The sequence below is a fragment of the Truncatella angustata genome (genome assembly GCF_020726525.1).
Source record: "Truncatella angustata strain MPI-SDFR-AT-0073 chromosome Unknown BKA67scaffold_4, whole genome shotgun sequence".
NCBI lineage: Eukaryota > Fungi > Ascomycota > Sordariomycetes > Amphisphaeriales > Sporocadaceae > Truncatella > Truncatella angustata.
The window spans coordinates 2,117,691-2,139,055 of record NW_025763384.1 but is presented as its reverse complement, the minus strand read 5'-3'; the positions used below and the strand labels follow the sequence as shown (position 1 = coordinate 2,139,055).

The 21,365-nt window shown below is 47.5% G+C and overlaps 6 protein-coding genes across 6 annotated transcripts; 2 read left to right on the top strand and 4 right to left on the bottom strand.

The window, feature by feature from the left end:
* Positions 1-1,590: 1,590 nt before the first annotated feature.
* BKA67DRAFT_658667 (GTPase-activator protein for ras-like GTPase) lies at positions 1,591-4,042 on the bottom strand (the record flags this gene model as incomplete). The annotated part of the gene is made up of 3 exons (XM_046107316.1): positions 1,591-1,751; positions 1,801-3,777; positions 3,841-4,042. The coding sequence occupies 3 exons, from the start codon at positions 4,040-4,042 to the stop codon at positions 1,591-1,593; spliced, it is 2,340 nt and encodes a 779-aa protein (XP_045958634.1).
* Positions 4,043-9,744: 5,702 nt separating this feature from the next.
* Positions 9,745-11,962, bottom strand: BKA67DRAFT_691391 (uncharacterized protein; the record flags this gene model as incomplete). The annotated part of the gene is made up of 2 exons (XM_046109170.1): positions 11,014-11,962; positions 9,745-10,155 (listed from the first exon to the last, which is right to left on the bottom strand). The coding sequence occupies exons 1-2, from the start codon at positions 11,716-11,718 to the stop codon at positions 9,745-9,747; spliced, it is 1,116 nt and encodes a 371-aa protein (XP_045958633.1). The 5' UTR covers positions 11,719-11,962.
* A 775-nt stretch (positions 11,963-12,737) lies between these two features.
* On the bottom strand, positions 12,738-13,024 carry BKA67DRAFT_564853 (uncharacterized protein). The gene has a single exon (XM_046102776.1). The coding sequence runs from the start codon at positions 13,002-13,004 to the stop codon at positions 12,813-12,815; it is 192 nt and encodes a 63-aa protein (XP_045958632.1). The 5' UTR covers positions 13,005-13,024; the 3' UTR covers positions 12,738-12,812.
* A 2,576-nt stretch (positions 13,025-15,600) lies between these two features.
* BKA67DRAFT_535685 (hydrolase) lies at positions 15,601-16,713 on the top strand (the record flags this gene model as incomplete). Its single annotated transcript, XM_046100053.1, has 1 exon — positions 15,601-16,713. One exon carries the CDS (start codon positions 15,601-15,603, stop codon positions 16,711-16,713), a length of 1,113 nt encoding a protein of 370 aa, XP_045958631.1.
* A 620-nt stretch (positions 16,714-17,333) lies between these two features.
* On the top strand, positions 17,334-18,441 carry BKA67DRAFT_592513 (NADP-dependent oxidoreductase domain-containing protein; the record flags this gene model as incomplete). Its single annotated transcript, XM_046104845.1, has 4 exons — positions 17,334-17,495; positions 17,603-17,983; positions 18,144-18,266; positions 18,334-18,441. 4 exons carry the CDS (start codon positions 17,334-17,336, stop codon positions 18,439-18,441), a joined length of 774 nt encoding a protein of 257 aa, XP_045958630.1.
* Positions 18,442-18,645: 204 nt separating this feature from the next.
* Positions 18,646-20,630, bottom strand: BKA67DRAFT_276448 (Clr5 domain-containing protein). Its single transcript, XM_046095925.1, has 2 exons — positions 20,116-20,630; positions 18,646-20,064 (listed from the first exon to the last, which is right to left on the bottom strand). Exons 1-2 carry the CDS (start codon positions 20,265-20,267, stop codon positions 18,669-18,671), a joined length of 1,548 nt encoding a protein of 515 aa, XP_045958629.1. The 5' UTR covers positions 20,268-20,630; the 3' UTR covers positions 18,646-18,668.
* Between the last annotated feature and the right edge of the window lie 735 nt (positions 20,631-21,365).

Sequence of the window (21,365 nt, the reverse complement as noted above, 5' to 3'; positions counted from 1 at the left end):
AATTCGCAAAAGTCACCTGATATTGGACAATCGACTGGTCTAGACATATTACTATATCATAGCCCACAGTATGACATTAGCTTCAGGCTAAATCGCATACCGACTTACGTAATCTCGGAGGTTGTTCCGTACTATATTGATGGAAGTCCATTAGACTAGAAATCACTTGTAGTATCCGTGAATCATTGTATACGCCACTTGCTTCCCCGTATGGCCGCCGCATGCCTTTGACAGGGTCGAGACGATCGCCGAGTTCTCCCACTTGGGTCGTCTTCCGTACGCTCGTCAAACACACATATATACACACACCCCCGGATACGGCCCTCGCCCCCGCAAACTGATCATTCAATCTATACACCATCACCCGACCATGTACGGTCCCCCCACTTCCCAAGTCGACGAAGTCACGCGACGGACTGTGCCAAGTTGGACTCTTGCTCCCGCAGCGGAACTCCCAGTCTTGCTATTGCAGCCATAACGCGAAGCCACGGTACCCACCCAGCCAGTCCAAAGCCGTGCCTGATGTCCATGTCATGACGAGCAAACGTTCGGGTCTGTATTTGCTTTTGGAAGTCCACGTCAATCATACTGTTCTGCAACACGTGATGGCGGACAAAAAGGAGTGACGGTTTCACCTCGATTCGGTTCGATCAAACAACATTCAGTCCGATGTGGCAAAATCAGCAATACACAGCCCGCAATAAGGGTCATTCTTTGATTAGTATGGGTCTTAAGCCGCAAAGTAAATATTCGTCATCAAACTACTCCCAGGCTAGGGGTGAGATACCATTTACGGAAAAACATGTCCAGCCTCTTCACCATCGAATTCAGCCTGTGCATAATCGATTTGTTTCTCATTTAAAATGTAACAATCATGAGGCCCATCTATCCGCATATGAGAGAAGGCGAGAACAAGATAATATACTCGTTCTCCCCTCAGCTCAGAAAATCGTCGCACTAGCAGAAGCCCATGAGTTCGTTTACATTACATCATAACCGCACTCCTCCCAAGCCGCTAGGCCATTATTACCGTTGTGAAACTCGTGACTAAACAACCCGACAAAAGACTGCAAACCACCGGACCAGCCGAAGACATAAAATGTTCTCATCATCCTCCACCTGAGCGTTCGTGGCTATCGAGATTGACTCGGTGGTAGATCACTGAACTTGAATGCACCAAATTGATGGGCATTCGCTAAACAAACGGGCCTACCACACGCCCTTTAGCTCGTAGATATACAACGCCGTGATTGACGTGAAATTATCAGCCTAAACCGCCGACAAAGCACAAACGTGCTGCAATCGCTAAGTGGGATAACAAAAGAAGGACCCAAGTCGTCCGAGCTTATGAGAATAGTACAAGGGAAAACCCGCCCAAGTCAAGACGCGATACGATGATGCTAAAATGCTCGTCGACGTAGGACCTGGAACATCAAAAATCGAAGGATCGATATATGAAAAGAAAGTAAGAAAGTGGTATCAAGTCGAGGACCCCGTAACGCCATCGCCGGATAAAAGACAGTTGCCGCAAGGTGTTGGCATGTATGCCGAGGTTTGATTGTTTGTCCATGAGTCCTGGCCAGTAAGTTGTTACCAGCCCTTCTTCCTTGCGAATCGTTTGTTCAAGAGTGCCAATACTTTCGGCACGTTGAATTGGACATATTCGAGATCCAGATCGTCTTGGCCATCTTTTTGCATTTCAAGCAGATCGTCAAGCTTCAGATCTAGTTCAAGCAGACCACGGTTCCGGCCTATACAATGTTAGAATGTCATCAATGAGTGGCCATGAGACGAGCATACCCTTATAGTGTAGAGAAATAACAAATGTGCCTGGTAAAGGACTGGTGAAATTGAAGTAGATGTTGGCTCTCCTATTGTCCGGAACATTACTCTTTTGTATGACACCTTCTTTTTCCAATTGCTGGTGGGTGAACTTGTACGGGCCAAGCACTTGTTGCTTTTGCTGTTTGCGACGAGTACCTTCAGATTGGCCCCTAACGTTGTGCAGGTAGCTCTTGTAGGTCTCGAGCTGACCAACGAGGTACGAGTTGTGATCGCGGATAGTCTTGTAGACTTCCTCCAACTTGGATGTCTCCAGGATGACACCATCTTTTAATGAGCCGAGGTGCTGCAACTCCTGTTCCACTTCATCTCGGAGGAGACTGAAGCCATCCGATTTGTCAATGACCCTCATCTCCTGCAGCTGACTGAGCAACTCCATAGCTCTGATACCCTTTCGTACCATGACAGCATCGTTCTTCGAGGTTGCCGAAGCATCGGCAATTCGTTCCAGGCGTAAGGGCCTCCGAGCGACGGAACTGCCAGCTGGGATAGAACGCATGACCTGAACAAAAATTGATTTGGCTTCCATGAAGAAGATTTCCTCTTGCGTGATATCAAGAGCAGCAGTCAGATTGTCAATGGCGGTCTCCCATCGACTGAATAGAGGCAGGTTGATAGCCCTGTTCTCTTTTCGAGGTACTTGAGGCGGCGCGACCTGGAGCTCTGACATGATGAGAGCCAAGTGGGAGTTCTCGTCCTTACAAAGTTCCCTGCTGTGCTTTTCGATCAGACCATGCATAGCGTAGATCTCGTTCAAGGTGATAGATAGTTCCAAATCCTTCTTGGACAGGGCGACGTAGCTGTCCATCTCCAAGCTTTCATAAAAGTCCTGGACTTCGCAAAGTTCAAGCATAAACTTGTTCACACGGTCCTTGTTCTGCTGAATGAAGGGTTGCAATTTCGCCATGTACGGTTCCTTGGCGTACGATGGCTTGTTTGCAAGGTTCTGCAGCATTTTGGCAATGAGTGTCAAGGTCCTGCGTGGTCGCTCAGCTGGGACCCCATCGATAAGCATATACGATTTGGGTGTGACGATGGCAGGGTTGATAAACCGAAGGAAGAAGAACCCTCCAATCAATGTGCAAATGATCTGGTCGTTGGCATCCGGATACTTTCTCTTGGTCAGACTTCGAATCTGTTTGCAAATCCAGCGGATACCATATGGGGCTTCATCCAGCCCATCTATGATGGTCGTTAAAAAGCCATTGGCTATTTCAGTGAGCATTGTTAGTCTTGGCTCAATAATGGCCTGAACCTGGGCATTCTCGGCAGCCTGCTCCGCTGTTATCCCTCTAGGCAACGATGCAGGCAAGCTGCCAGTATCTTCCTCAATTTGTTCGCACATACGCTCGTAGACTTTCAGGGGGTTTATTTCAAGATCAAGGTCCTTCAGTTCGATAAGACTATTGATTCTATCCGCGAGCACCGACCGAAGAAAGCTCTGTCCAGGGCCTCGTCGGGTGTATGTGGTCATCATCCGCGAAACTGGTGTGTTGGCTCGTAGAAGCGACGAGTACTCGGGCGTTGTGTCAAATTGGTAGGTCAGGACGGATTGAAACATGGTTAGCAAAAGGTGCTCTTCGCGGCTTTCATACTGGTTTCCGTAGATGGTGAACATGACAGTCTGCAGCAGGGAGTCAATTTCGGCCATGGACACCAAACGACACAAGTGCGCAATGTGTCTGGGCTCCGACTGAAGCAAGAACATCAGATTCCCATATTTTTGAGTCTTGTCGTCGTTTGGGAAGGCACCTTCCTGCAGATCAGTGGCATCCTCGAGGTGGCTGGCGACTTCGTTCTGTTCTTCCAAAGCCATGCGGTTCTGAATGAGCAAGGCGATTCGTGAATCGAGATACCGAACGTCCTTCTCCAGAACAAAGTTCTTTTTCGATTGCGAAGAGATCTTGGACTTCAAGTCTCTCAGTGTCTTCTGAGCTATAGTTATCCATAGAGATCAGTATAATTCCCATCTTCCGATGTATGAAGGTGTGTGCCCACCTTTTGCCAGTTCATCTTCTATTTCAAGCTCCGTCTCGTTCGCTGACATGGACATATAGAGGGCGGACATGGAGTAGCGTTTGGATTGGCGGGCTGACCGCGTGCCATCGTACGAGGACATTGTGTTTTGGCGAGAGATGGGCTGGAATGATGATGAAGAAGCCGTTGAGGCCCGCGATGGTGTTTGCAACATGACAGACATGTTGTCTGGGTTCTGGAGCCCGTCTCGGCAGATGGTTGGGTGGTGGCGGAACAATCGATTCGTCCGTGATAGACCGGATATAGGAATCAGTTTGTAGATTGTTGCAGAACAACTTCCGTTGCCGAGTGGTCCAGGCAGTCGCGCGCAATGGGGAAAGTAAATACAGATTGCTACTGGTAAGGAGAGGCGGGTAACGGCCACCGACAAATCGCTGATGCAGACTGTCAGGGCCGATTTCTGACCAAGGTACTGCTCTACAATACCTGCGATCACAGCCAAGAAGCGCCAAAAAGATAACGTGAGAAGCCGTCGGATCCTGAGCACAGTCGGCCGGTTCTACGCCTCGTAAGCTGTCGGGTCGGATGCGCCGTAGCTCATTCAACAAGGGCGTTCTTGAAAAGAGACCGAGTACTTGGATTCAGTTTGTTGAAGTCCTCCTTCCACCTCGCAAGTGGAACCAACCAGATCAGGGGCCAGTTGCTCTGAAGCAATTCGCACTAGTGGTTGGCGCTCGCGGTCAATCGGCGTAACGATAGGGGCGCAGAGCCAACGCAGAAAAAGACAACCAACTCAGTGTTGTCGAACGCGAACGTGTCTGGGTAATATTAACAGCGCTCATGTATTTCGGGCATGCGAGCAATGTCGAAAATTACTCTTTGACAACATAGGGCGGTTAGATCCAGACCACGGTCGCTCAGGTGTCACGCCTGGGAGGCCACACGAGACAAGACGGTTGCAGGGTGAAATGTTGCACGAAACAGGCGAGCGAGATAGTATTTCGAGACTCAGGAGACGCCCGCCGACGTGTCGAAGGCTCGCAGGTGGCGATTGATTGAACGATGGAATTGATCAGTACGGCGCAGGTATGGTACTGTACTGTACAGAGTATTTCTGTAGGACGAAAGAGGGGTGATGTGATAGGGTCAAAGGGCAACGAGGGATGCGTCTGCAAGTTGGGGGTCCTAGATAGCGAGGTGGGACGGGACGGATGGATAAACGGATAGATTAATTGCTGGAACGCTTATTGAAGATGCGAGCAAGTCTTCTGTTCTGGGAAGTGTGGGTTGAGCGAGCGGCGCCAAGGCACGTCGGGTATTAGAGAGTCCTGAGGGTGGATAGCACGGATGCAACTACCAAGACCCCGTCTGGAAAAGGCTTGTGCAAGTCAACGTCGATGGAGATAAAGGAGAGAGGGAGGTGAGGAGCAGAGCAGAGCGGTCTGCAAATGGCTTGAAGGTGGAAGGGTGATGCACGACAAGGTGCAACAAGTGAGATGACGGGCGCAGGCAGAGTGGAGATGAGAGATGGACCGCAAATGCTACTCCAGGCATTCGCATGGAAAGAAGGATACTCCGTCCAACTTGTCAAGAGCCTCGTAGCTCGGGGTGCCAGGCTCCTGTCGCGTTGTATCGTGTCGTGTCGTGTGTCGGAACCGTGCTTGAACTTGTAGTGAAGAAGTCACTTGTCGCAGTGTTTAGCGTGTGTGGGTGACTCCTGGGACCAGCTAGTTTGCTAGTTCTCAGCAGTAGCTTTTCATGAGCCCATAGCGGGTTTCTCTGGTCTCAACTTTAAGTGGGTGTGGTGTCATGAAGAAATGCGATCGTCCAGGAACGTCGATCAAGAGGGGGCCAGCTTATCCTAGCCTGGCATGGTCCTGCACACTCCTATCGCAGCCTTTCCCTTTCCAACAAGGTGGCGGGGATGGGGGAGAAGAAGAAGAAAGAAAAAAAAACGGTCAATTTTGCGTCGATCTTGCCGAGCAGCAAGTAGACAGACGACACGATATAGCTCGTTTTGAAGGTAATAATAGGCCATAGGACGAGTAACCAGAACGGCACTCGATGGCATCTGGCGGGAATCTTCCAAGATTGGATGTTTCTACTTGCTGTGCGCGATCTGAAACGTCAATATTTTCGACAGACACGCCGGAAGGCGACTTCTAAAGTTGGATTGGATGAATGCGCACGCTCATGCTCATGTTCGTGCTCATGCTCATGCGCATCCCTATTCACATGCGAAAGGAAGAAACACACAGCCACGCCGCGGATGCAAAAGGCTGCCATTGCGCCTGGACATTCAAATTTGCCAACGTTTCGAAACACGAACAACACCAACAGCCACAACGGGACAATCTTGAAGACCCCAATAAAGGCCCCAGGGAAACGAGGGGTGCGGTAGGAAGAATATCTTGATCCCATGCGCATCTGCATGTATCCTTTTGGGATGTATCTCAGATGTCAAGAGGATGGCGGCTACGAACCTAACGGCAAATAGAGCAATGGCCCTTGGGCGCTAGTGTTGTTTGAGATGTCCTGCAGGGGTTTGATGCAAAAGAAGTGCACATGATCCAGAAAAGGAGGAGGTGAGTTTTTTTTGGGGGGTTTTGGTTTGGTTTGGTTTGGTTATGTTCTTGTCGGCTGTACCTGGCTTGCGGCTGTCTTTGAACAAACACACGAGTAGCCTTGAACGATCATGACTGGATTTGTTTACATGGCTAGTTCCTTTTGAAACAGTCTGTGGCTTACAAGTAGTAACTATGCTTGACCTTGAGCAGGTTTTCGATAACAATGCAAGACTGGTGAACATGTTCAGTCTGCTATATTTCCACTCTGTTTCTGAGTTGACCAATCTCGTCAAGAACGGACAGTTGCTTAGTGGAGATAGCATCAGGGGTAATGAAGTCACTCCGCGCTAAAGCATGGACACTAGTACAAGTGCATACATAGATAGAGGGGCATATGCAAGCAACTGTAGGCAAAGGCAAGCCCCGCCTTCAACATGGCGCTTCCCCAATATTGAATCAAGTTGCCAGGACAATCGACTATTTCACCTATCGAGTCGGAACTAATACCAAGCTGTTTCCTTTGTATGAGACGATAGCATCATCACCATCTGAATTACTTCATTGTCCACGCTTCCCCGCTAAGCAATCATAGCAAGGGTCTGTCGGATGTTATATGCAAAAGTTGCCTTGCGGGCGTATCTGGGCGGTCAGGGTAATCACCTTGACCAATCGGCAGGCAAGGACCGTTACCATGCGGCCCGGCCGAGCTTACACAATTTGTGATTTGACGCTGGACACAGATTAATCGTATCACTATCAACGTTTAAATGACCTGACACTTTAGAAACGCCGTGAGGTCAAGATCTCTCTATGGTGCTGCAACAATAGTGTGTTGTTGTATGCTATTAGTAGACACCGACGCCCACAACTTGAATAGATCACCGAATGCAGCTTATCTTCAGGTTCAGCCATTCAGCTTTCAATGACAGGATCGGGACACAGTGTCTTGCTGGATTAAAACCTACTGTCGCAATACCCTTTTATCTAAAGAGCGGTCTCCAAGTATGAAGTCTGAGATGCTCCTCGTTTCAGAGAAATTTCTCATGCTTTCGCGGCACGTCTTTGGGTTCACAAAATGCCAGAAACGACATCTGATTTTGCGTTTTTCTCGGCGCCATGTGTCTGTAGACCACAACTATGTCATATCTACATCACTCTGATGTGGAATATATATTTGGAATCCGACTTGTAAACCTCGTCCAAGCTAACGAAACAAAATTTCCCGCGAGTCCTACGGAATCAAACATTCATGAATTTAACCAGGACAGCCCAACTCCATGTTGTATTAGTGGGCGTTATCAGAATTTAAATGTAGCCATTGGGCATTTTTGTAAGAGCCACTTGCTCGTCATTCGTTGATTCCTACCGATTTATTTCACGAATCATCCAACGCAATTGTCGCACCACAAGGCGAACGAGAAACTTAGTCCAGCGTTTGCATTGCGAGCCATCTGAGAACAATTATGGGCGAGGCAATAATCCTGATCTGATCAGTACTTGCTGAAGCTCTTGCGACCAAGTACGATGTTATGTATGCTCATGGCCGTGATGAACCATACAATACTCCTTACATACGGTGTGTGGTTATAGCAGAAGACTGATGCTGTTGATATCTGTCGTGCCGCTTGCTACGTGCTACACTAAGGCTAGTATCATGTACTACCATCGAGTAGCGTCATCTCCATTAGTTCCGCTTCTATGTATGGAAAACACGCACATGGTCGCAAACCGCGTCGTCGCTCGCGCGGCGTTTCAAGCTGCCCCTCTTCGAACCTCGTAAAGATGCGAACACTGTGGGGAAGACTTGACATTGACCCCTTTACAGTTCAATTTCGGTAACATTTAGCTCTTTCACATTCTTCACGCCACTTTCTTCCAGCTCTGCTAACCACAAAGCGGCTTCACATTCAACAACAGTGCATGAGTCGCCAGAGACTGAAGTTTGATTACATGAGTATTCCTAGGGACACTGTCTGACTCGTATGACGATAAGAGAGCTTCATAGCTTCTCCCAAAATTTGCTGGAATCTCTGCCGCATTTCTGTCTAGCTGCGAGGTCCAATGTTCAGGGTCTATCTGGAAGTTCCACAAGACTATCTACCTTGTTGCAGATCCAAGTTACGGAAAGTTTAAAACAAGCATTGGCTCGTGCTAGTAGAACATGCGTCAGCCGTGTTACAAAACGGCCTCAATTGCAAACCTATATATGCATGGGTCAACTGTGATCTTGCAAATGAAGAATCCCCACGTGAGTGCTGTGCCTTGATCGTTTAGGAGACAGAGCGAAATTAGACGCTACGGTGGAGCGGCAACGTAACTGTAAATGCTTACGTACATTAGCCTTACCATCGGTTCAATTTATGAAATAGTGCAGCTTCACATCGTCAATTGGGACTACATATTCAAGTAGCGCAAACAAAAGTTCGCGGAGGGTCCAATTAATCCCTGGTGGTCCTCCACTGATACAGGGAGTATGGGTTATCCTCGAAATTGGCCAGTTCGCTACATGATTCAAAGAGGAAGCGAACAGGATTTAGTATATAGAACAAGATCAGTCACGACAATCGGACTATAAATGTATATTAAAGTTCGTATAGATGGCTCGGGTACTGAAATGGCAAGCACCCCATATCTCTGCATGGACAACAATCTCCAAAAATCGAGCTCTCCATATAAAAAAGCTCCGCAGTCCTGATGTTTTTTTTTTTTTTGTAATTTTTTTTTGGAGAATGCCTATTTGAATAACACCTCGGCTTCGATGGTGAGAAGTTCGATCTCCAACAGAGTGGAGCAGCTGGTCCGATACCCTCGAGCGGGCCAGCGAACGTCTTGCGAAGACTTCTTGGCTGGCGCCGGGAAGCGAGCGACCGGTAGTGGTTGACGCAAAGCCCGGCTGGTACTTGAGGGCCTTTAACTGGCACGGCTTGATCGAGTTTGAAGAAGATGAACTCGGGCAATTTACGGATTGTACAACAGGTCTCAGAAGTTACCTTGGTGGAATAATTTGGAGGAGAAGGGGCGTCTGCATCTGAAGTTCCAAGAGATCCAAGCCCTGTGTCAGTCTCATCCAAATTGGCATATTTAAAAGTATGATTATCTGCGCGGCTTCGTGAACTTTGTGCCAATAGCTTGAGAGGCTATTGTCTCCAATATGGGAAAGACATATTGGTTGTGTACATCTCTTCATTTCCAAATCATCTACAACTACTGGCTCAGGTAAATTTTATACGTGGAGCAAATGTAATCAGTAACTATAAGCTTTTTGGGTCATCTGTTAAGACACAACAGACCACAAGACAAAATTATTCGGGAATATACAACAAGTCCAAGGCTAGTCTAAGTTTATCAGGCACAACTCCTATCCATCAAGAGAAGGGATATCCATACCCTTTCCATGATCTTCATCTTCCCTGTCGTTCATCAACCCCCAATCACTGTCATCGTCGGACTCTTCCGTTGCATGATCTTCAGAATGATCACTCGGCTCGGGGTCATGCGTTGCTTCCCCGGAGAGGGCAACATCGTCATTACACGCAGTGACTATTACAGGGCTTGAGTGGTCCTGCTCAATGTGGCGCTGAAGGTACAAGATTCTAATGGCTGTATGTTGAATTTCTTGACCCTTGCGTCGAAAAGTAAGCCATTCTAACAAAAAGCCTCGTGGGTCTTTGCGGGCCAGCTGAGCAGCGGTCTCGGCTTCTTCGAGCTCTGGGACGTCTTCAAAGTTGCCTGGTGTAGGGTATATCTTCAAGACCAAGACAGAGACGGCCTGCGAGGATTACAAGCTCTACGGAGAGCCATCGAGGGAAACTATAGCCATGAGGTAGCGTAGGTATGTTGTAAAACTGAAGTTGGACTAGCTTAGTCATACCTTTTGTAGTGGCGGCCGCGTACGTGGTCAAGTATACCTTGTCGTTTGTCCGTGAGTTGAGCTTCCCAATGACTTGCCATTGACAAGTAAGTGTCCCTCAATAAAAATATAGTGAATAACTTGCCGATAGATATGTCCGCCAACCCGGTTAGTTGCAACCGAAACAATCCAACTTGAATCATCCTGTTTATTGTCAGGGGAACTTGATGCGGTATTCCAGTCAGTGTATTTTCTTTCGTGAGCTGTACCAAGGCTGGACCAGATCGTGTTGATTTCGTTCTCTAGGCTATGTGCGTTCGTATAGATCGATCTTCGAATCACCGGACCGAGCGTTCAGGCAATTTGTGCATCGCATACTAGAGTGTTGCCCAAGGCCACCGGCAGTTTTGCAGGGTCTATTACCAGGTTCTGTTGGAAAGCAAAAGAAGCTTTGGTTCAAGATAATTTATCTCTTTCGTGGAAGTATACTTGATGACCGGTGTAAAAGTTCTTCTGCAATCAATGCTGCCCAAAGTTCATATTTCGCCTTAGATGCGGCAGCTTCTGACTCTCTGCAGTCTTGCAACTCAGCACGAATAGTCCGGATCCATTCCAGAGTGATGCTTCGAATTCTTAGCATCAGCTGCTTGGCGGAGATTCGATTATCACCAGCTGCTAATTCAAACAGTTGAATGCATAGTGTGAGTAACAGATCCATATATGGTGCTTCGTGGTATCGCAATTCGACACTTCCAAGTTCCTATCAATGAAAGATACCAGTTGATTACAGAACGAAGAGTCTTGAAACACGAAGTGAAAGTAGCCCAAGACACCGTGTTGTTGACTGGCAGGGCCGGCCTGCTTTGCGAGATGGCCAATCATAAGTACGGTCTCTTCCTTCTTGAAGTCGAGGTTTGTCGATTTTAGCTCACGAAGGATAAGCGGCCATCGCAAATTCCGGCTAGCAAGAAGTTGCTGCAAGGTCATGTATTCTTGTGCCAGAACAGATCGAGGACAAGACAATTGGTTTGCCATGACTTCGTGTGAGCTGGGGCCCGATGAACTGGTGTCTGGATGTGATTCCTTGGGAAATACCGCAATGCTAAGACTATGAGGTACCGAAATACCATATAAGTGTTCCAATGTTAAAGGTCCATCAAATTGAGCAAGCCATCGTTGCCCGTGCTTATCACAGTATGCCAAGTTGAGGCCGTTTGGAAGAACGATGCGTGATAGCTCCAGCTTGACATTTTGCCATTTGTAATGTGTATCGATGAATGCCTTCACATCGGATCCTAGAGTAATACACCCAGGAATCCAGTTGATGTAGTCCATACGTGCGACATTCCCATAGTCCTCTACGAGCTTTTGTGGAGACTCCAGATCGTCGGGTTTATTAGGATACGCAAGAGTGCTACAAATATTCCATGTCGTGTCTCGATATACTCGCAAGAACTGAGGCATCCCAAGCTCAAAAAGCATTGCATCTCGTTGGTAAGTGTCTCGAGGAAGATAGTCCTCGTGAATTGCGATCGTTATATTGAATTTTGCACCCCAGTACGAGCACTTTTGGCAGACAGGCTTGATCTTTATCCTGAAGCTGTTGTAGATGCATTCACACGTTCGCTCTCCAATCAGCTCGGTGAGACTGTCATATGCGTCGCATTATTCTATCCATTCGGCTTCTTTCTGGGTTCGTATGGTATCAGAGCTCTCTTTGAGGTTGATCATCGACTGTTTTAAGTCTCGGCTTTCTTCGAAAAACCGCGAAGGAAAACCTTCCGGTCTCACTGTGCTGATGATTGATTTGTTTGTTCCCATGCACCGGGAAACTCGGCGGTCGAGATATTTCTGTACTATATGGAGGCGCTCCAGCTCGGCACATGTAGAGAATTGCAAAATATTCAAAAGCTCAGGCGTGAAGACTGGATGGAAGCTATACAAAAGGGGACAACCTTCGATCGCTTTCGTATCTAAGCGTGTCCACAGCTCAAAGACGATCAGAAGGTATCCACTCATCTGTCTAGGATTAGAATTGTATGTTTCGCCTACTTCACCGATTAGTTCTTCGCAGTTCTTAGATAGCTGGAAACAACTATCTTCGACAAAGTTATCAGGTGCAGAAATCAGTTCCATTTGCTTCTCGACGCTAGCTTCATACTTAGCATGCTCGACGTATCGTTCAACATACTGCATCGATTTTTCATTGTGTCGTCAAGTCGTGGTAATGTGACTGACGGGCTGCCTTGCTGTTGTTGGAGAGGCGATATAAGTAAGCGGTTGAGGAAAGCGCCACTATTGGGCAACTCAAGGGTCAGGTCTCCCAGACTTGCACGTGAAGGCAGCTTCTCTATGCGTCTAATAGTGCCCTGTCTATACTTTTCGCAAGCTCTTGAGATTTCGATGCCAGACTTGTCCAAGACATCCTTGAAGAAACCGGTGGATGCCGACAGAAGCCACCGAAGCGTGTTCGATGTTGATTACAAACTATGTGCATCTTTCTCGAGTTTCGCAAGGCGTACAGCCAATTTGTCACGTATTTTGAAGCTGATTTCTGGACTTAGATTGGGCTTGCTTTAGCGAAGGAACTGCGCAATAATTGTGGCCATGAGAGTTTTGTAGCAAGCGCGGCCATTGTCGTTGCCAAATCGAGGTTGGAGTTGCCGGTGCGTTGCGACACGCAACAATAACCACATTGGAAGTCTGCGCCATGGCAGCTCCGCGTTGTTGATGTTGACTTCATCGCGCACCCGCTTGCGTAGTTTCATGGTGTTATGATGGCTGCCTATAGCTTCATGCATCGGCATGAGCATCTGGGTGATCAAAGCAGGATCTGTTGTTTCCCAGGACTCAATTACAGGCACGCTTGCTTTTGTTGTATGCGCTGCACAACTCTGGAGTTTTTCCGAGCTTGCTTGCTCAAGCAACCTTACAAGACTAGATTGGTAAGATTCATCTCGGAAAACGTCGGTAGGAATCTCAACACAACGCTCAGGAAATTCCCAAACAAGGGCATTTTCAGCTGCCAGCACCGCATCTGGTGTAGGAGAAAGTTCGAAAGACTCAAAAACAACCTTGTTGTCCCAATTTCTGTCACAAGAACGAATAGTAGTTGGGCATAAAATATATTTTGGACACGTTTGGACGGAACCACTTGCCCACTATCACGCCTGATGAGCAATGCCGCATTTTGCTGAACGATGTTCAACATCAACATTTCTCCAGGTTGGAGAGCTTGCAGTGCTTTCCGAAGACGCGACTTTTGAAGGTATTTTTAAGGTATTTTTAATTGAGTTCCCCACAAATCTTGGTTCATGAATTACATTCCAGGCTTCGACCAAACTAGGAGCTATGGCAGGTACACCAATGGGCGTGAAAGCTGTTGTCTCCTTCAAAGCGTCACATGCTCGAATCATGCGGGCAATCAGGTCGCTTTGTACCCAAACTTGTATTTGTCTAGGATCTTGAGATCCTGGCACCCTGCGTGGGAGGCGCAAGTGGTTGAAAACAGCTTCCATCAAGGAAGCCATTGGTACAGTACTCCGAACGATGATGGTGATGAGATATGAAAATAGAGATAAAATGATGTCTATGTCGTTAGCCCCGCTTTGGACTATTTTGTGGTCAAACGAATTTTGAACCAGGAAATTTTGGAAACGAGAGGAAGAATGGTGAATGAAGCTGGGCTTCTGTCTAGAACGTGGTTTAAGACGTTGAAGGCCCCAGTCGACGTTTGCACCCGTAGCTATTCGAGTGATATGGAATATCTGTGTTTGTAAGCTATTATCCCACCATGGTGCACTGAATTCTCGACAGTTGGACTAATCGAAACTTATCACTCATGTTTTTAGGCACAATCTAGACGGCCGAGAGTGCCAAGTGGTCACTATTTACTACACTGATAATGTATGTACTTTACATTTTCCACCCTCCGTACGTTTTGCCTCTTGTACCTCACACCCCCAGATGCCAGGATTGTATGGTAGTGTCTTGGCCATCTGATTGTGAACCTAATTCAATTTTCTGACAGTATTATCAGGCGAGAAAGTCAGTAGCCTAGAGCTTTTATATCATGTTTTTAAAATTATTAATTGGCTAAAAGATCGTAATTGTTGACAAGACAAAATAGCACGTAACATACCCAACAAATTACAGTCATTTCAACCTGGCATCCTCATACCTCAGAGCACAGCTTAGCTAAAACATGTTGGCCTTTCCAGCAGCTCAGCCGGTGATTCTATAAGGTCCGTCATTAGGAGCGAAGGTGTCTTCTGGCTAGAACCACAGAATATGCCAAAGTTAGTTAACCATAATAACTGAACAGACGAACCATGCACCGCGTGTTCCCAAGCGCTGGTCAGCGACAATGATTTCTACTATGTGTTACGCGGAGGCTAGCACACCTACACAGAAGGCGCTCCTGCTATAGCAAAGAGTATATACGGCCTAATTTTCCTTCCACATCATCTCTCAACATTTCAATCACGCGTTTAGAGTCAGAATGATTCGATTTTCAGAGACAAAAGAGATGCGACAGACTTGTTGTGACCTTGAGAGCTGAGTAGCACGCCATATTAATGCATATTTCTTGGATGTTGACTTGCTAACAGCTGTTGACTCCAACCAGCAATGAAGTCTGAATCTAGCAATGGCTATTTACGAAGCAGTCCAGATCCTTGAGCGATGTAACTCACAGCATGTGGTATAGCCGGAATACTGTCCTGGGTCTAGCGCTCTTGAATAAACGGGTTTGTACTATATGTTTTTTTGGGTTGCAATAAGAACCCCCGAAATTCCTCACGCCACACGACAGTCGTTAGCTTTTCACGGGTTGATACAGACCCCTTTTAAGGTCACCTCCTCATAGAGATAAGCAGAACGTTAAAGCAAAGTAAACGAAGGCTCTCAAGTTCAATCCCAACAGCAAACGGCTAGGAACAGAAACGAACGAATAAGGTTGCATATTTGCCTGTCACGGGAGTGTGAGTTGTCCGTCCCCGCAGCCGGCAGCTGCCGTTGGCCGTTGGCCGTTGCCCGGGTCTCAGCATTTTCAGCATACTTGATCAACGTGTACGAGCAATCATCGTTAGCCCTCGAACTGCCGTGCCAAAAGGAGGACTCATTTATGCAAGAAATTGATAGATTTCTGTATACGCCGGCGCGCTTTGAACACGGACGTCTACGAAGTCCGAATTTCCAATGTCTTTTGGGAAGGGACAGGGTTCTTGATCCTGCCAACCTTAGTACAAGCCCATTATAAAGTTTCGTCATATAAAAGCCTAAGGCCCAGCCGGTACCACTCGAAGCATTTTTTTGCGGCGTCTGTTCTTCACGCAAAGCTTGCACTTTGCAGTCAGTGCCACCATGTCCAGAACCGCAATCACAAATGTCCTAGTCTTTGATGGCGAGACTGTCAGCGGTCCCAGAACGATTGTTATCGACGGCGCCCATATCAGTGATGGCACCGGAAGTGAAGGTGCGGATATCATAGTCGATGGCAGCGGCTGCACTCTACTTCCAGGGTTGATTGATTGCCACGTACACATTGACAATGTGAAGCAGCTGGCCGTGTGTGCAAACTATGGTGTTACCACCGTATGTGACATGGCATGTTGGCCGATGGAAAAATACCATAGGCTCCATTCAGCTGACTGGCCTACTACCTGGCTTGGTGCCGGTCTCCCAGCATTTGCAGAAAAGTCAACACATGGAAAGTTATTGAAATTCGTGGGTGTGAGTATGGACAAGGCCATACATGACGGGGAGGGCGCTGCAAGATTTGTTCAGGAGAGGGTATCCGAAGATGTTGACTACATCAAGATTATTGCAGATACCCCAGGAATCAAACAAGAGCATATGGACCGGATTCAGGAGGAGGCGACCAGATATGGCAAGATGACGGTGGCGCATGTGGCGCAATATGAGGCATTTGCCAGGGGGCTGTCTGCAGATTTCAACATTCTGACACATACGCCGATGGACAAAGCATTGGATGCAGATCTTGTAGACAAGATGATTACCCAGAACACTGTCGCTGTGCCGACGCTGACCATGATGGAAACCTTCTCGAAAAGCTGGGTTATGTGGCTTATCCAAGGCAACATGAACTTCCAGAACGCACTGGACAGCGTGGCCGCTATGCATCGAGCTGGAGTGCCAATTCTTGCCGGAACTGATACCAACAGCAATCCAGGAATGAGCGTTCAGCCTGGAGCATCGCTTCATCATGAACTTGCACTTCTAGTTCGAGCTGGGCTAAGTCCTCTTGAGGCTCTTAGATCCGCGACAAGCTTAGCGGCACAGCACTTCCATCTCGAAGATCGAGGGAGGATATCGCCGGGCTTGAAGGCAGACCTTGTTCTAGTTGAAGGCAACCCAGCGGAAGAAATCACTGCGATTTGTGATATCAAGAAAGTTTGGAGTACCGGGAAAGTGGTCGAACCGGTTGGGGACAGCGGTAACTGCGTGATAATGTGAAATTGCATCAACATGTACTGTTTCTCAAGAAACACAGCTTTGGTCATCTACAGCAAGGGTAGTAAGGTCTATGAAATGTTCTGTTTGTATCATGACAGTTATTTCTTGGTTAAGGGCTTTGTATTATGTTGTGGCCCTCGTGGAACCTACACTTTGTCTATTATTTCGTAGACTAGAATCAAGTATACTCCTTTCAAAGTATTATCATACTAGTCTATAGTTTAGTCATGAAACCAAGTGTTGCATGAAGTACAGGTATCAGACATGCTTAACTACCAGGGGAGTTCGGATGTAAACCAAATTGTCCGACCTCAGGATGACATCGGCCGATATGTGTTATATAGGGTCTAAATACAGATGATGTTATGTAAAATCTTCATAACTGACGGGTTTAAGCGAGAAACGTCCGATTCCGGGTATGTGTCAATGGTTACCCCGAGACCCGTAGCTGCTTGGGGTTGCCCCTCAGTCGTGGTCCATTAAGTTATAAGTTATAAGTTCGGTTGAGTTATTTTGGAGTTTAAACACTTTGGTAGCCGCTTCTCAATGTTGGCGAATACCGATTGCTACCCTATCTCACCCTTTCAACTCGACCATGCTCCTTATCTGCGTGTATCATGATGGCATCCGGACTACCTGCTGCATTCAAAAAGTCCGTTGCAAACTCAAGATGGGAGTACCGTAGACTGGGAAACAGCGGACTAAAGGTCTCCGTTCCTATCTTTGGTTGTATGAACTTTGGATACCCAACCTCTTTATTATACTCTATTCCCGAAGAACAGGTGAGCTGAGCTGCAGTATTGTTCAACTTCATGCGGATAGGAATCTAATATATCCACAATCGCTTCCACTACCGAAGGCTACTTATGAACGCGGCCTGAACACCTAGGATACAGCCAACCGCTACCCCAAAGGAGCGAGCGAGGTCATCGTAGGGAAGGCACTCAAGAAGTACGGCATCCCTAGTGAGAAGGTCATCATTATGACCAAGTGCTTTTGGTGTGTAGGCGAGCAGTATGAGATTCGACACATCTTTAATCACGAAGAGTTCGAGGCGTCCAAGGATTACGTGAATCAATTCCATCTTTCACGTACCGCCATCTTCAACCAGGTCAACGCGTCTTTCAAAAGACTGAATACCGACTGCATTGATGTGCTTCATATCCACCGCTTCGACTACGATACTCCGCTTGAAGAGACTATGAAAGCCCTGCACGACTTGGCGGAATCTGGTAAGGTTCGTTACATTGGAGCCTCATCTATGTGGGCTGTCAACTTTGCAATTCACTGCCGAGAAGAACGTTCGTAAGTCATTTTACTGGAATTTCTGAAAACTACATGTTGTCTCAAACCGAGCTATGAAGCCTTGGAACTTGCCTATATTATTCTATGTGATTGATTAGGAGAGCATAATGAAACGACGCTCAAAGTGCGCTGACAAGCTACCAGGGATTAAGTTCATTTCGATGCAAAACAAGTACAACCTCCTTTACCGCGAAGAGGAGCGCGAGGTAAACCGATTCTGCAACGACACCGGCGTTTGGCCAGATCCCGTAGGCACCGCTATCCAATGGTGATCTGACCCGACCGCCCCGCAACTTTAGCACTACCGACCCTTAGTCCCACGGAACAGTCGAGTCGGATACGATCATCATAAAGCGCGTGCAGACAGTCGCCAAGAAGCACAACTGGAATATGACCCATGTTGCTCTCGCCTGGATGGATTAGCGAGTCTCTAGTCCTATCGTCGCGTTTTCCAACCAACAACACACGTAGTAAATTGCTAATTTCTTATGGTTTAATGCTGTGTTGTCATGGCGAAAAACATCGGCTTTCTTTACGAAGAGTTTCTGTTCCTTGCCCATTGTTCACAAGGGAGCCAAACAGGGTTATCTTCATTCCATTATGATATGATGTGCTTGACGCTGATAGACGAAAGCCAATCCGAATACACATCATCGGCTTAAAAAAAAAAAAAAAAAGGCAAGGTCGGAACTCTTATAGCAATTCCGATTTAGGAAATGCTTCTTCTTTTTTTTTTTCTTTTCAGCTCGCAGAAATTCTTCACCAACAATTAATGGAATATAATTCTCCATCTCATCGTGCAGCTTGCCAGTTTTAATCTGAGCTACCATCTTCTTCCAAGTTCCTCGGATCTGCGTATTGACGTTTTGAATCTCCTCAATGTCTCTTTTACAGCCATATGCATACCGGAGATGGACTAGGATAACGAGTTGTGCGAGGAGATTTGAGTAAGGACTGAAGAACATGGATAAAGCCTCGGACATAAGGCTGATTCCCTCATCACGCCTGCCGAGACGGCTAAGGATTCTTCCTCGAAGATAAATATAAATCGGATTTCTTGAAAAGCCGCTAACCAAGTCCACGCGGTAAGAGTCAAGTTGCGCTATTGCCTCAAGATACCGACCTTCATCCGATAGCATTGCGGCCTGTATGATGCTGCCCTTCATTGGATACTCTGTGTTCACGGCAAGAGAGCGGTGTTTATTCTTTCGAAATGCCCTTAGTGCACAGGCTGCCTCTCGTATTGGCTCGCCGTCATAGCTTGCGAGCTGTAGTGTAGTGTTTATCGGCAAAGTCGTGAAATAATGGCTCTCTGGGTTAATTCGCTCTCTGAAAACGTCCAAATGTGCCTCCAAAATCTTGTTACCAACCTCATATCGTTGGCTGGGATCCATGGAAAGAAGTATGGACCAAACACGTGTGAAGGGATGCGCCGGCCCCAGTTGGATGAGACTTAAACCAGCTACATACTCCAGCAGGAAAGCGGCAAGCTCCGGGACGCCGTTGACATGAAAACTTAGTATAGAGACGTATGTAGCCGTTAACAAACTTGGACTTCCATCAGCAAGAAGCGACTTGTATCGGTCAAAGGACCTTCCAAGAAGCTCGAATCCATCTGACGAGCCGCGCTGAAGATCGCAAAACTTCTGTACAAGACCCAACTCTAAACACCAGCAAAAAGCACCATCTTTGATCCACAGATAGAAGCCTTCCGGTAAGGACCAGTCTCCACTTTCAAAGTGACCATGTGTGTAGCTGAGAGACGCATGTATACACTTCTCGGTATCCAAGTCCAGGTCCGGCGATTTTGGGCGATATAGGGATGGCGACAAAGCGTTCAGCACTGCACGGGATGAAGTTGCCCTCTCCTGTTCTACGAGGTTTAAATATTGCCGGAATCTCTTTGACCCGAGCTCTCGGCCACGTACGACAGGCACCTTCACGACAGCACCCCGGTACGCATCAAGATGCATTTGTTTGGCCGTATCGCCGGTCAAGTTCTTTTTTAGTCCCCATGCTTTGAACCGCTCCTTGTACTGTCTCGCCCTTTCAACGTGTCAGCAACTTTTCGACAGTTCTCACTCCGAAGCGTCTCACGTGGCGCGGAACCCATGTTCTCTTTCCATAATGTCCATTGTTTTCTTCAAAGTTTTGTTTTCTTGCCAGTACAGTTTTATGATGGTCTCCTGGTGCAACTTCCAGTCCTCGGGGCCTGCATACTGGCATCGACTTCTTATAGCTAGCGACATTGTACAATGGAGCGAATGGTTCGGCTTGAACTGATTTTTCTCACCAAATCGATGCTCCAGACACAACAGTATGGGTGATAGCCACTCATTGCATGGGGCCAAGCGCACAAAGCAATGTTCCCAGGTCCACGCAACGTCGATTGTAAGGCTTTCAGAAAATGGCTAGAATGGTTTCTTCCTCAGTTTCTGCTTCTGTTCCTGTCTTACGTGTGCGTCCATGCGATAAACGGACACTAAAACACTGCCTGTTGTAGGATTGGTCCATTAAATTACCGCCCCGGGGGTGGAGTGTTTTCAGGACGGTCCCATTGGGGAAACACTCATCTTACTAAGCGAATATTGCCATATCATAGCAGTTGCAGGCAACACTCACTCTCCCTAAGACCGTCCTGGAAGCACGCCCCGGGCAGGGAGGAGACGGCAGTTAGCTCTGTTGCAGCAGATCCGGATCCCGTACAAGGGTCTAGCCTTCTGCTTTCCGTAAGCTCGGGCAGCTGCTTTCAGCCGCGAGACACAACACAGAGCTGCTATCCTGTCGAGTTCAAGTGGGTTTTGAGTCAACTGTTGAAGGCATTGTCATGGCAGCAGCTGTTTGCTTTATTCTCATCAATCTGGATGCCCAGGCGCACTTTGACAAGATCCCTCATGGTAGGATTGGTTGTTGGGCCTGTTGATAGGGGGCACAGCGCGGGCGCCGACAACCCAAAAGTTCGTTAGCCCATTCTCTCAGAGAAGGATACCAGTTGCTCCCACAGTAGGCAGGCTAGGTCGGAAGCGGGCCGGGGCAGCGACGATCTTTGTTGCTAAATCCATCAACATGAAGAACATTCCAATGCGATGATTTGTGTTGTGTTGTCTTGCATTTTTGCTCAGCGGCCAAGGACGTGATGCACGTGGCATGGAATCAGAAAAACAACTTCTACTATTTGTTAGCCCAGCTGCTCAGTAAGACTCATGAAGAAGTAAAAGATTACAAGACAACACCAGGCAGGTGGCAGGAATGCTCCCCGGACTTTGCCACTACTGTGCCGCAAGGCAGGATTTAGGCGGTGTTGGAGCTGTCAACCTAGCGCACGGCGCAGTCCACAGGTAAAGAGT

Excerpts from the sequence above, each read along its gene's own strand:
- BKA67DRAFT_564853 (XM_046102776.1), bottom strand. The coding sequence starts at position 13,004 with ATGAAACTACGCAAGCGGGTGCGCGATGAAGTCAACATCAACAACGCG.
- BKA67DRAFT_276448 (XM_046095925.1), bottom strand. The coding sequence starts at position 20,267 with ATGTCGCTAGCTATAAGAAGTCGATGCCAGTATGCAGGCCCCGAGGAC. Across the intron at positions 20,065-20,115 it reads GAACATGGGTTCCGCGCCAC|GGCGAGACAGTACAAGGAGC; the intron begins GTGAGACGCTTC and ends ACACGTTGAAAG.